The 14140-nt window shown below is 31.3% G+C and overlaps 1 protein-coding gene across 1 annotated transcript; it reads right to left on the reverse strand.

Moving 5' to 3' along the window:
• Positions 1-2778: 2778 nt before the first annotated feature.
• Positions 2779-3639, reverse strand: LOC140879089 (uncharacterized). Its single transcript, XM_073282735.1, has one exon. The coding sequence runs from the start codon at positions 3637-3639 to the stop codon at positions 2779-2781; it is 861 nt and encodes a 286-aa protein (XP_073138836.1).
• Positions 3640-14140: the final 10501 nt, after the last annotated feature.

Genomic DNA, 14140 nt, shown 5'->3' on the forward strand with positions numbered 1-14140 from the left:
TTCCACCGGTTCTGCCTCATTGTTTTCAGCAGCTTTACCATTGTGATAACCCTTACGAAACTGTTCACGAGCTTCCATAGTGCCAGAAATTAGAAGATTATTCAATGCCAAATCAGACCTCAAGTTTCCCCAATGACAGTTCCTGCAAACGAAAAAAAGAGTGATAATGAAAATGAACTATAAATTTCAAGATAAAATACAAAGAAAATAGATTAACGAGATTTATATACTAAACAGTAAAAAAAGGATTTCAGTGGGTTACATTATGCATTGTCAACCCAAGTTCCATCACAATCTTCACGAATGCATGGTGGTTCATTTTCATCTTTTTCATCAACATCCAATGGTTCCATTGGTAGAAATCCTCTAGTAAAAGATTGATAATGAATTACAGAGTTTTCCAACACATCCTCAGATATGAATTCAATGTACTCCTTGGTAGGAGTAGTAAGTACAACATGCCATGTAGGATCTTGAGGATCTTCAATATAAAACACCTGCTTTGCTTGACTGGCTAAGATAAAAGAGTCAGATTTGAATCCAACTCTTTTCAAGTTCACCAATGTAAAACCAAGATCATCAACTTTAATGTCGTTATTATTCTCAACCCAATTACATTTAAACATTGGAACTTGATATTTGTGGTAATCGAGTATCCATATCTCTTGAATGACTCCAAAAAAAATCATGTCTGACACAACTGGATGTTTGTCCTTTGCACTGGCAACTTGCATTGTTTTTGCAATTAAGCTTACTCCAGAGTTTTGAACAACTCGTGTATCATCACACTCTTTTGTATGATTAGTTACCCCATCAATCAGATAGCTAGAGTACTTTAACACTTGATTGCTAGGTCCACGGGCTATCCACTTCAATCTTTATGATATTTGACAGGTGGAATGACCAACAACACTTCCAACCTACATTTCACAATGTGATAAATTTTATCACGAACTTCAAAACTTATATTTCAATGCTTATGACACTTACACGGTCACGTAACCAGTTAGAAAATGCGCGGTTGTGCTCATCTTATAACCACTTTTTGGACTTAGCTTTATTGGGAAATTTTTCATTCAGAAATGTCATGTGTTCCCTAATAAAAAAAATAAATGTGTTTATGTTAACCAATAGATCAAAAAAGTTGAAAGAAATTACTAATAAGTTAGAGAAATTACTCGATATATGGATCAACGTCAACATCATTTTCCAACACATAGCGATGCGCTTGATGCAACTCATCAAGGCTAGTGGAGTGCACTACGGCACCTGATAAAGGCCTAGTAAATTGTAATTGGCGATGCCTTGTTGGGATCCCAATTGTATGAACATTAGACATGTAGTCGGAGCAAAATTCCACAGCCTCTTCAGCAACGTAACATTCGGCTATACACCCTTCAGGCCGATTGCGATTTCGCACATAGCCTTTCAAGATCTTCATGAATCTTTCAAATGGGTACATCTGCCTATACCAAACAGGTCCACACAATTTTACCTCCCGCACAAGATGGACAGTTAAATGAACCATTATATCGAAAAACGATGGTGGAAAATATTTTTCAAGCATACACAATAGGGTAACAATCTCTCTTTGCAGACCATCCAACTTTGAGACATCTATCACTTTATTGCATAAAACATTGAAGAAGCCACACAACAGGATGATAGTATCTCTAACATGTTTCGGCAAGACATCGCGGATGGCGATTGAAAACAATTGTTGCATCAAAGTGTGGTAGTCATGTGACTTGAGGCCAACAAGTTTCAAGTCGTTCATTGACACCAGATTTTTAACATTAGAGGAGTAACCTGTCGGGACTTTCATTCCAAACAAAGAATTGCAAAGTTTTCTTTTCTCAGCCCTACTTAGTGTATAACAAGCTGCTGGCAAAAAAGTTCTATTCTCCTCCATCTTTGGTGCCAAATCAGTTCTCACATTCATCTCCACAAGGTCTAGTCTAGCGGCTACCCCATCCTTTGTTTTTCCTGGAACATTAAGTAGCGTACCAATAAGACTTTCACAAACATTTTTTTCAATGTGCATCACATCAAGCACATGTCGAACATGTAGATGTTTCCAATACTCTAGTTCAAAGAATATAGATTTTTTTTCCAACATGATTTTGTTTCCAACTCCTTGCGCTTAAGCTTCCCACTCATTTTTCCCGAACGATAGTTAATCTTATCAACTCTTTCCAACACTTCAAGCCCAGTTAATGGTTTTGGTGCGGGGTTAAACTCTTGTTTCCCATTAAAAGCTTTTTTTTGCCTTCGATAAGGATGATTTCTAGGAAGAAACCTTCGATGACCTGTATATGATATTTTTCTACTATGCTTCAACCTGGTCGAATATGTTTCTTCCCCACAGATAGGGCATGCTTGATATCCTTTCACAACACAACCTGACATGTTCCCATAAGCAGGAAAATCATTGATTGTCCATAGTAAGACAGCTCTGAGCGAGAAATATTCTTTCCGATATGCATCATACGCATCAACACCTATCTCCCATAAGCATTTTAAGTCATCAACTAGAGGTGCTAAATAAACGTCAATATCATTTCCAGGTTGTTTGGGTCCAGAAATCAATAAAGTCAGCATCATAAATTTTCTCTTCATACACAACCATGGAGGAAGGTTGTAAGTGATCATCACAACTGGCCAACAGCTATATGCAGAACTCATCAAACTATGGGGATTGATCCCATCTGCTGATATGGCCAATCTAAGATTTCTTGACTCCGATGCAAAATCCGGCCATTTGTGATCCACTACTTTTCAAGCCGGCGAATCAGCTGGATGACGCAAGTATCCATCACAAATTTTTTTATCAGCATGCCAAGTTAACTCTTTAGACACCTCTTTGTTTCGAAATAATCTTTGAAATCTTGGAATAGGTGGGAAGTACCAAAGAACCTTTGCAGGAATACCTTCATTTACCTCAGAATTATTACCCAAATTCCACCTAGACATACCGCAAATAGGACAATTGGACAAGTCCTCAAACTCTTTCCGGTACAAGATATAATCATTAGGGCAAGCATGTATTTTCACATAATTCATTCCTAATGCACTGAAGCTTTTCTTTGCATCATAGTAGGATAAATGCAATTCATTGTGATCAGGAAGCATTTCTCCTAACAAACTAAGCAAGTCAGTGAAACTTTTATCGCTCCAACTATATTTTGCTTTCAAATTAAATAATTTCACAAGTGCTGTTAACTTTGTAAATTTTGTGCATCCAGAGTATAAAGGTTTCTCGGCATCTTCAAGTATCTTATGAAATTGGCTTGGATTCTCAGCATAGCTATCATATGCATCATGTACCATATCTATAGTTTCCTCTGCAAAATATTTGTGTTCATCTGGTCCTACTTGATCACTATCATTCATTGGGTTCTTGACCGTAGATCTTTCCCCGTGCCAAATCCATGTATGATATGTTAAATCCATGCCATTACAACACAAATGTGCCCTTATAGTGCGAACATCTTTCATCTGTAGATTACCACATCTTGTACAGGGGCAAGATATTTCATTTGGATCGTTGGCATTTTGCATTGCAAATTGTAGAAAAGATTCTACCCCAACCTCATATTCATGTGATAATCTGTTCTTTGACATCCAAGCTTTGTCCATTACTCATACAAATAAGCAACCAGCACTGAGTCTAATCCTTCAAAACTTAAAAAAAATTAATCAATGTTTTATCATTCTAGTTTGTTGAAGAAATATCCCAGTTAACACTAATTTTCTAATCTTTATAATAAAATCCTTAAATATTGATCTAATCCACCAATCAACGGACTCTGGAAAAATAAGGAAAGAACTGATTCTACTAAGCTGCAATATTTGAGTGAAAAGGAGCGAATTTCTCAGAAAAATAAATTTTATGATTTGATATTCAACCAGAAACATAATGAAAAATTGTGAAAAAAATTCAATGGCAAAGTAAGAACAAAAAATTAAATATTTATATTTTTCGACAAACAAAATGAATTTACCAAGTAAGAACCACTTTTTGATGGTCATATTTCAAAAATCAAAAATAAGAAATGAAGAAGAGGATTGTCTTACCAGCAGTATACCACAGGCAAGATTCACAGATCAGTTCCCATCCACAGAGACATTGGCACTGAAGTTATCTAACACAGCTGGAAATAATCCTGTATCAATTTAGAACACGCACCATTATGGCCAAGAAAACACACAGAGAAGTTATCTAACACAACTGGAAATAATCGCTATTTTATGCAAATATTTCCACCTTTTTCTTTCATGGATACCTTGAGTACTGTTGCATTCGAAATATAAATGATTTGTTAATGACAGCTAGCAAACCATCAAATGTAAAAATCAGAACATATCTTAGAAACATAAAGATTCAACACATACCATATAAGAGATCTGTTATCTAAATCTTGCTTTGGCACATCACGGCCACGCATTGTCACCAAATCTAGAAAAATAGCTTTGTTCTCACAGCATATGACAAGAAAATGACGTCCTTTTGTGGATGGTGCAAGGGAATTGAAAGCTGAAGTTAGATTATTGACAGCTGATGGAGCTTCAGCAGCAGCAGAACGATTACGCGAATGTTGCCAATAGCGAACATCATCATCGTAAAAGCTAACCTGTTTGACACTTGAACCATGTGCAATGATATCAGGCTCAGGCCAAAGAAGTCACAACAGTATTAAAATCTAGGCACTGATAAATCTAGACCAAACTGTCTCCTCCATAAAGGAATGGCAATGTCATAAGATACCCCCTAAACAGTGTCAGCTAATTTACAAATTCTCGATATTATGTTAAAAAAAAAAAGTATCCAAACAAGATAAAGGAAAATAAATAGGGTCAAACCAGATCAGTTGAAACCCGATAGTCATCAATAAAAACAGCAGAAAATGTCTATGTCCATGACCATAACCTAAACACGTATAAATTTCAGGGTAATACCAAAAGAAGAAAAGGAAATTTTCCAAACAGGTTCTCCATTAAGCAGTCTGGATTCTTTCTAGACTTTGGCAGGAATCAAAATAAAAACCAATAAGCCACCTTTATTTCTCAAGTATAAATTAAGCAGTCTAGACTTTGTATAATTGATTGGATACGACTGCACCCAATTTGGAAACACAGAGACGGCAGTCTACAGTGTGGATATGTGGAAACATATTACTACATAATTTTATGGCTTGAATAAATATAATAATAAATAAAAAAAGTTATATATAATTTTTTTTTCGAAAGGATCAATATAGATATAATTATATGTATATATATATATGTGTAGACAAAAACGTAAACTTTTCTAAGCATTTGTTTATGGGGGGTTCTTGCACTAAAATTCTCTCACATTAAGTTTTCTTCTATTTATAGATAAGCTTATGGATAATATTTTTCTTTAAGGATCAATATAGATAATTATATATATACTAGCAAAAAGCAGGTAGGTTAGTGGACAATTTTGGAAAAAACAATCCAAGACACCACGGTTTTTATATAGTACTTAAATTTAATAAATAGTAAAGATATAGATATACACACAAGTATTATTATCTTTTCCAAACATTTGTTTATATGATTCTTAGCATTTGTTTTCCAAGCATTTGTTTACACTAAAATCCTTTTACATTACCTTTCTTCTATTTAAGTTCTCTAGCAACTATTTTTGCATTCAATGTGACACACACATTTGTTTTTAGATTGAATGCAGTAAAATGAATGCGTCAAATCTTACTTTGTGAGAGATCCATATAATATCCAACGAGAAGTGAAACTGGAAAAACATCAAAACAGAGGATAACCCTACGAATGCCATGACCAAATACTAATGTCTCATAATTATAATTTATATATATAATTTGAACATGAGATTACTTTCAAAATACTAGCTTCTAATGTCTTCGTTATAATAACCCCTTCATGGTTTTTCATATAGCCAACAATTTCTAATGTCAGCAGCCTAACATTTCATCTTCTTTCACTAATACACATCTTATATTCATTCACTTCACAAGGTATACCTATTTACAGATATTTCATCTTAACCATTCATGCCTCAACGACCCCATTCGAGACAGACCAACGGAGATTGATAGCTCAAAGGCGACGTACTTACAAAGTCGTTTCTCAAGTATAAATTAAATTTGACAGCAAAAACTTTCTAAATTTAATATACCAAAATAAAAACCAATAAGCCACCTTTATTTCGTACAGTATCCAATCAACTATACAAGGAAAAAAAGGTCCATGCAAAAGCCTCTGTCGAATACATTGCAAATCCATATGCAGATTAAACTAATAAACAAACAGCCATAATTTTAGGCAGTAAAACCATCGCCGAATTTCAGATGCACAAAAGAGGAATAAGATAATACCATCGCTAAACTAATATAAAAAAAAACATGATAAGCAGAATGCCAAAGCTGATTATTCATACTTACATAAAGATTCAGCTTTATCGTAGATATACTCAACGGGGTAGCTCAATTCGCTGTAAATTCCTGCAAACAAAACAAATCAAAAATAGTTATGCAAGAAATCCGTATTAAAATTATTTCATTTCATCACACAAAATTCAGAAAATGCTCATGGTAGATTGAAATCGTGACTGCCTCGGGGAAATATTCGGAAACCCTAGAGAATCATAAACGACAACTACATCTGCTTCTCAGTGTCGCTTCTTTATCTGAGTTTTTTGGCTTAATTTGAATGAGAGTAAAGCACAAATATTATGTGCTTCGTCTATGCTATGAACATTTCGACATTCGGAGGTGCCCAAACAAGAAGGAACCCAAAAAAAAAAAAAAAAACCCAAACAGATGAGCTAATGAAAGAACCCGAAAAAAAAAACACAAAATAGAGTCTCGTTTTTCACCCTTTTCTCGACATTCACCGAAAACCCAAACAACAATAAATCTAGACCCTCAACATCTACTAAAAATACCAAGAAACATGAGCCCGAAGCAAGAGAAGAAAGCAACGAAATGTACACAGTGAAAGTCGCGACACTGAAGCTCCGATCCAAGCTTTAAACTCACGATTGAAGTCACGATTGGCGTTGCCAAGGCTTGGGCTAGATGCAAAGAGGTCGGACGATCATTTTTCGGCGATCCATCGGCGCCGGAGGTGAGCTGGGTTGAAGGGGGCGAAGGGTTTGGCTAGGGATTGGGTTTCTCTGGTTCGATCTTCTTAAGGCAGACGTGTAGTGTAGTACTATATGGGTTAATATTATATTTTTAAAAATAGTATTATATTTTTTAAAATATTAAAAAAAATAAATAAATAAATAAATAAAAACGACAACAGATTACAATCTGTTGTCTTATACCTTCAAAAAAATCTCATTGACAACGGTTAATTAAAACCATTGTCGTAGATCATAAAAAATGCGCTCATTGACAACGGTTACCGTTGTCTTTGACAAATATAAGACAACGGATTTTTAAACACCGTTGTCGTTTTTATTAAAAATACGGTCAACGACAACGGTTTTTGTAAAAACCGTTGTTGAAGGCCAAAAGACAACAGTTTGTGTATAAAACCGTTGTCTTTTTAGTGTTGTTAATTAGCATATTTGTTGTAGTGAATCCGTGAAACAGTCTCACAAGAGACAAAAGACATAGTTTTTACATTTCGAAAACTTTCAGAAAGACAATGGCCCAATCAACTTTGATCTCTACCATTTTTCGGGTTGGTTCGTGCATTCTCTTTTAAATTTCATACCACACTGCTCAAGCCATTATCGTGAACAATCTAACTCATCTTGTTTCATTGCCTCCAAAACACAGATCCACATCAACAAACGGTGCCTTACGAAGACGAAACAGATATTTCCAAAATATAGAATGCTTCCAAATATTCTTTACAAAAGGAACAAAATAAGATACAATGACTGGTAATAGCAAAATTAAACTTGCATAAAGATGAAATATCATTAATCGAAACGTGGTGCATGAACAAATTTGCGATAATATAAATAATATATCTAGAGGCTCTCCGCATGAAGATCCAAATTTTGGGAGGAACTTGAAGGTGCCATGTGAGCTTTCACCACGATCCCAAAGTATGAGATGATTGAAAAGGCAAAGGAATTAAGTTATTTGTCTCCAAAAGGTATCTATATTTAACTGAGTATACGTCATTCGGACTTTCATGCGAATATCTAGAATCACACACTCTGTCGATTCAATGGAATATCCAAAATGACAACAACTTAATGTATAAGAAAAACTTGCTAACAAGGCTTTCATTCCGAACACCCGCGATGGTAAATGAGTCTGACCACTTTCAAGTTAGAATCTACTAGATAAAGTAATCGACTCTTGAAAGCAGGAAGGGTAACACAAAAATTCCTGTAAGATTGTTTCACAGATCAATATTGTGAGACGAATATCTTATTTGGGTCATCCAAGAAAATGTACTATTTTTTATTTCAAAAATATCACTTGTTATTTTAAATATAGATAGGACTTGTTATTTTAAATATGGATAGAATTAATATATCTTAATTATAGATAAAGATCGTCTCACAAAAGGTCTAATCGAAAAACAAGAGGATCATATTTTTCAATGCCATGTTTATTTAAAAAGTATTCAATGTTGTATTTTGTTAAAAGGTATTCATCAATAAGACACTGGTTGCGAATCAACAAATGAGAAGACTTCGTATTATTATTTCATCAGAATTTATAAGCTCGAGTTTTACTATGCTTAGAGTAAGAAATAACCGTCATACATTATTTGTAATTTACTATCTACGTATTATATTTTTTGAAATTTCGTATGTTATAATTTCATTTATGTAAACAGATAGTATTTTAATTTGTTAGAGAATATTAACACTTACTATATAATAATTAATAAGTAATATACTCAAGTGAAAATTCGTTTGCATAGATAATTTAAGTTATGACAAAAATAAATTATTTTTAAATTGAAAAAATAAATATGAAATGTAAACGAAGTAAACCGCTAAGGGCATCTCCATCCGTTCTCCATTTTGGAGAACATCTCCAAAATGGAGAACCCAATTCACTCCAACCCATTTTATTTTGGAGATCCAAAATAGAGATGGCTACAGTGATTCTCCAACTGTAGATTTGGAGTGTTAATTTGGAGAATGATTTTTATTACGAAAATGTCATTCTCAAATATTGCAATTTTATCCTTTTGTATTTTTTGAATTATTTTTTGATTCAATCATATATATATATATATATATATATATATATATATATATATATATTTTTGTTCATTTCAATCCTTTTATTTAATTTAAATTTTTTGGTGTTTTTTAAATGTATTCAATTTTTTATTCTTATTTATTTATTATAATTAAATTATATTGAAGTCAAAAAATATAAATAATAATTAAATAAGATCGTGACTAAAAAATACATTACATATTTGATCACGAATTGAAATCGAATTAATTAACTTGAAATAAATATGCAATCACATGTATTGTTTTTAAAAATAATCGAGTCATCTTTAATTTTATTTTATTTATATAATTATTATTTTTCTTATGTTAAATAATTTAGAATTAAAAATAATAAAATAGAAAATTTTATTAAAAATAGAAAATATGAGTTGGAGAAGATTTTTGAAATAAAAAATTTAATACTTTATTTTGGATAATAGAATACTCTAAAATAAAGAATGACATTGTAAATGCCCTAAGAACACAACCATGAGGAACTCTAGCTACCTACACGACAGAGACTAGAGGTTGTCATATATAAGATGGCAACTGGGTGGGTTCAGGGCGGGTTTGGATAAACCCGGGACCTGCTCCGCCTTTCCTTGGACACGTCCTGCCCCGTTCCGTGAACTCAGCGGGTCTAATTCGGGTTGGATCCGTTGGATCCGTCAAATTTTGTATAATTTAAATTTTATTAAATAAGTTAAAAAATTAACAAATCATCATTAAATTTATTTTTAAAATTTATATTAATAATATTTATGACAAAAAATATTCTCATAAGTTAAAATGTATCATTTTTTATTTAATTAATAATTAATAACAAAAAAATTATAATAATATATTTCTATATTAAAATATCATGATATATTAAAATCATTTCAATCCAAAAATATTATAAATTCAAATTATGAATAAAGTATTGATTATTAATATAAAAAAATTTAATTATATATTATTAATATATATACATATATATTTTATATTTATATATTAATATACATATTTTTTGTGGGGCGGATCCGGCCAAATCCCAGACCCACCTCGGACCCGCATGTGGATCCGTTTGATCGAGTTTAGACCCGTCCCGTCGGGTCAGTTTTAATGTGGTGTCGGATTTAGATCCAACGTATTGTCATCCATAGTCATATAATCGCATGTGATTATAGCACCATTTTTCGAAAAGAATGAGATATTTATTTTTTACATTATATGATAATTATAAGTAATATATAATAATAAAAAATTATTAAAATATTATGTGAATCTATTAAAAATAAAATTAATTACTCTAACAAGGTTGAAAAAGTACTTGACCTCGTACATTAAATTAACAATTTCATACAACTTTTTATTCATAAAAATGATAAAACCCCTGTAAAGGATACAAGTCAAGGGTTTCTAAATTTGGAGGGTCGAAAAAATTCATCTTTATAACATAGCACAAAACAATGTTAAGACTATCTTAAATATCGATTTTATTGCACGGATTTCTAAACAAATTCAATTATTAATGTAAAATACTATTTTTTATGTTAATATAAATAATTTTTATTCCACGAAAAGGCTATTTCAGCCCTGGGGATTGAGACGACCAATTTTTGGTATTTTTTATTTAATTTTATTTATTTGTTGGGGGAAGGCATTTCAATTACCTAGGAGACATGCGTGCTGTTGTTTTTACCTAAAAAATCTGCAAACATCAGAGAATCAATTTTGCAGTCAGTTCCTAATATTTATTTTTGAGAAGCAAAATAAAATAAATATTGGCCAATGAAAACACGTCTTCACTGAAAATAAGACAGGGATTCCATTTTATTTTATTTTATTTTTATTCCGAGTCTCCCCTCGCATTGGGAAACATGAATATAAAGTGTACCCAATTTTAGAAAGCACAACTTTGATTTTGTCAAAAATATTGGGAGCTTACACGATTTGAAAAAAAAATACTATTTCCGTGGTCAGTGCTTTTTTACCCCTCAAATATGTGTATATATCACTTTTTCATCTCATATATGTAATTTAATTTTCATATTTAATACTCCTTACATTTCATGTATTTAATTTTATGTGTGTTTTTCGTACGTATCAAAGAAGTTATTGTAATAGTAACTCAGTAAGTTTTAAAAGAAGATTATAATTTTACCCATATTTTATGAATGTTTTACACTTTTATTGTAGAAATTTTTTTGGATAACATGAAAATTTGTGGTCATTATCATTTGATATACTGTGTAAACCAAATAAATTCTATATTATGACAATAATTTATAAATTATGTTAGACAATTAATCATACTGGAAAAACACTGTACAACATACTTGTACGAAAAAGCTACTCTCTTGCTCTTAAAACAACAAATGAGTTTTTTTTTTTTCAAAAAAAGTATATGATATAAATAAATAAAATTTATTTATTTACTAATAGATTCCACAACATCTATTCACAAGTCCCCTCTTACTCTCACCCTTTCGTAGCATTCATATTACATTAAATATTTGAATCACATATTATCTTGACATGTACGCCTCTCGATTTGATTACGTTGCTCATTATTAAATGTGTAATTTCATAATAAAAACGTATATGTAAAGTAAAAAAAAATATATGTTTAACGTGTGTGCCAAATAATTAATTTAAAACTAGTGAGAGTTGTCTTTGGATGCAAATTAACTATAATTTCAAGAAAACAAATCATGCAATCAATTTTTCACACAAACTAAATAGTTTAACATATAAATTTTATGAAATAGTCTTTTATCAACCCGACCCACGAAAAACTATTATCTTTTATGTCAAAAAAATTAATTTTTATTTTATATAGATAGAATCAACTCGTCAACAATAATAAATATATATGAGAGCATTTCATCAAAAATACACATTTAATTTTTTTGAGTTTAATAAAAAGATGTCGACATTTCCTATCATGCTACGATATTATTTTTTTTAATAGACTACTACTATATATATTTTGGATCTATTAATTTAGTAGTGGGACGTGGGTCCATAAAATTTGTAGGATATATTCAGAAAGATAAATTTTCAGTATATAATACAAAATTTAAAGGCAAAAAACATTTAAAAAATAATGATATGTTTATTTTATTTTATTTTTTGAGTATATTATTATATATTTATTTTTGGTGTACGGTTGATAGCACAATATATCTCTATACATCCATTGAATTTTGATGCTATTTAAAATTGGAGAGACACCTAAGGATAGTGATTGATTGGAACGTTGTGTTTGTAGTTTTCGCACATCATCCTTCTCATTTTTAATTCCTCCTACCTATGAATTTACTTATTGCACCCCTCAAATTCATTATTTTTAGTTAGAATTAAATAACCATTTAATATTGTACGACATTTTGGATAGGTGAGAAATAATGAAATATAGGGTCGAACTCAAGATTTTTGAATTTTCTTATAAAATTTAAATTTTAGGAATTATAAAAATTATATATATAAATAGTTGAGATACAATAATTGCACTTGCTAGCTAATAGCGATGAAAACGTGTTGTTAAAATTCTTTTATAATTTAAAAGATTTGAGTTACACAGACTATATCTTCTGATAAAGCTTGCGAACATTTGATCCTTCAAATTTAATTATTGATGTCTATTTTTTCATCATCCTCGGTTTTTTTTTTTTTTTTTAAGTTTAGAGGGGGATTTATTACAATTGAAATTCAAACTTAATGTGTCATCATAAATTTGATATCACATGAGCTATAGACCGAATATTGATGAAATTTTCTCACTTGAATTTGTTATAATGTATGGTATTTATGGTCAATGTCTAAAGTTGATATATAATAATATAATAATCCTAGGGCTAAAAACGTGCGTTTTAATTTATGTAAACACAGGGAGATAATTAAAATCATAGGCCAAAGTCAACTTCTATGTACTTACTTCTTAAGATTAAATTAAATTTTCGGGGGTAAAATATAGCAAATTAATTTCATTGTGTCGACAAAAAACATTATTAAATTCGTGTCCTAGTTGAAATCGTTGATTGCACCGTTCATAGTATTCTATACTATATTTATTTTATTTCATTCATTAACATTTTGACAAGTAGAATTAATCATAATTCATTCGTCACAACTTTAGATCTTTCAATTGATCGTTCGTTCTATAAATTGCAAATATGTCATTAACAAACTACCAATATGTTTGATAAGCCCATCGAGAAGTTCGAGGGATTTTTTTTATTATCCGTCATTAACTTTTATTCGGCTCATACTTTGGATTAAAAAGTAATATTTTTAATATAAAAAATAATAATTTTTATGAATCGGATCAGATATGATATATATTTCACAAGATTGATTCATGAGACAATCTCATAAAAAATTTTCTGAAAAAAATATTAGAAATTTGGATGCGGCAGCTTTCATAATTCAATCGGACATGGATCTTCGACAGCCATGGCAAGATGTTCATATTGTTTCTATCAATCCTATTTTAAGTCATCAACAACAAGCCACCCCAAGATGGAGTGCACCCCTTGATAATTTTCAGAAATGCAACGTTGATGCTGCAATTTTTAATAATCCTTTTTCACACCGGCTTTGGATGCATTATTAGAGATTCTCTTTGGCTCTGTTGTAGCAGCTTCTCCTGGCAGCTTTCCAGATGAATTTTATCCCTCTACAACTACAACAAAGGTTTTATGCATTCGAGATGCTCTCAATTGGATCAAAGAGTTTTATGTCTCATATATCATTATTGAATCCGATGCGCGTTTGGTCATAATTGCTTTTAAACAATCATGTTAAAGACTATTCTTGTTTAAAATTGATTATAGATGATTGTAAAAACACGCTTTTGATATTTTGTCATGTTCTTTTGTTTTTGCTAGTCAATCAACTAATCATACTACTCATGCGCTCGCTCGAACAGTTGGTTCTATGTCTGGT

The sequence above is a fragment of the Henckelia pumila genome, chromosome 2 (assembly GCF_033568475.1).
Source record: "Henckelia pumila isolate YLH828 chromosome 2, ASM3356847v2, whole genome shotgun sequence".
In the NCBI taxonomy this organism is placed as follows: Eukaryota; Viridiplantae; Streptophyta; class Magnoliopsida; order Lamiales; family Gesneriaceae; genus Henckelia; species Henckelia pumila.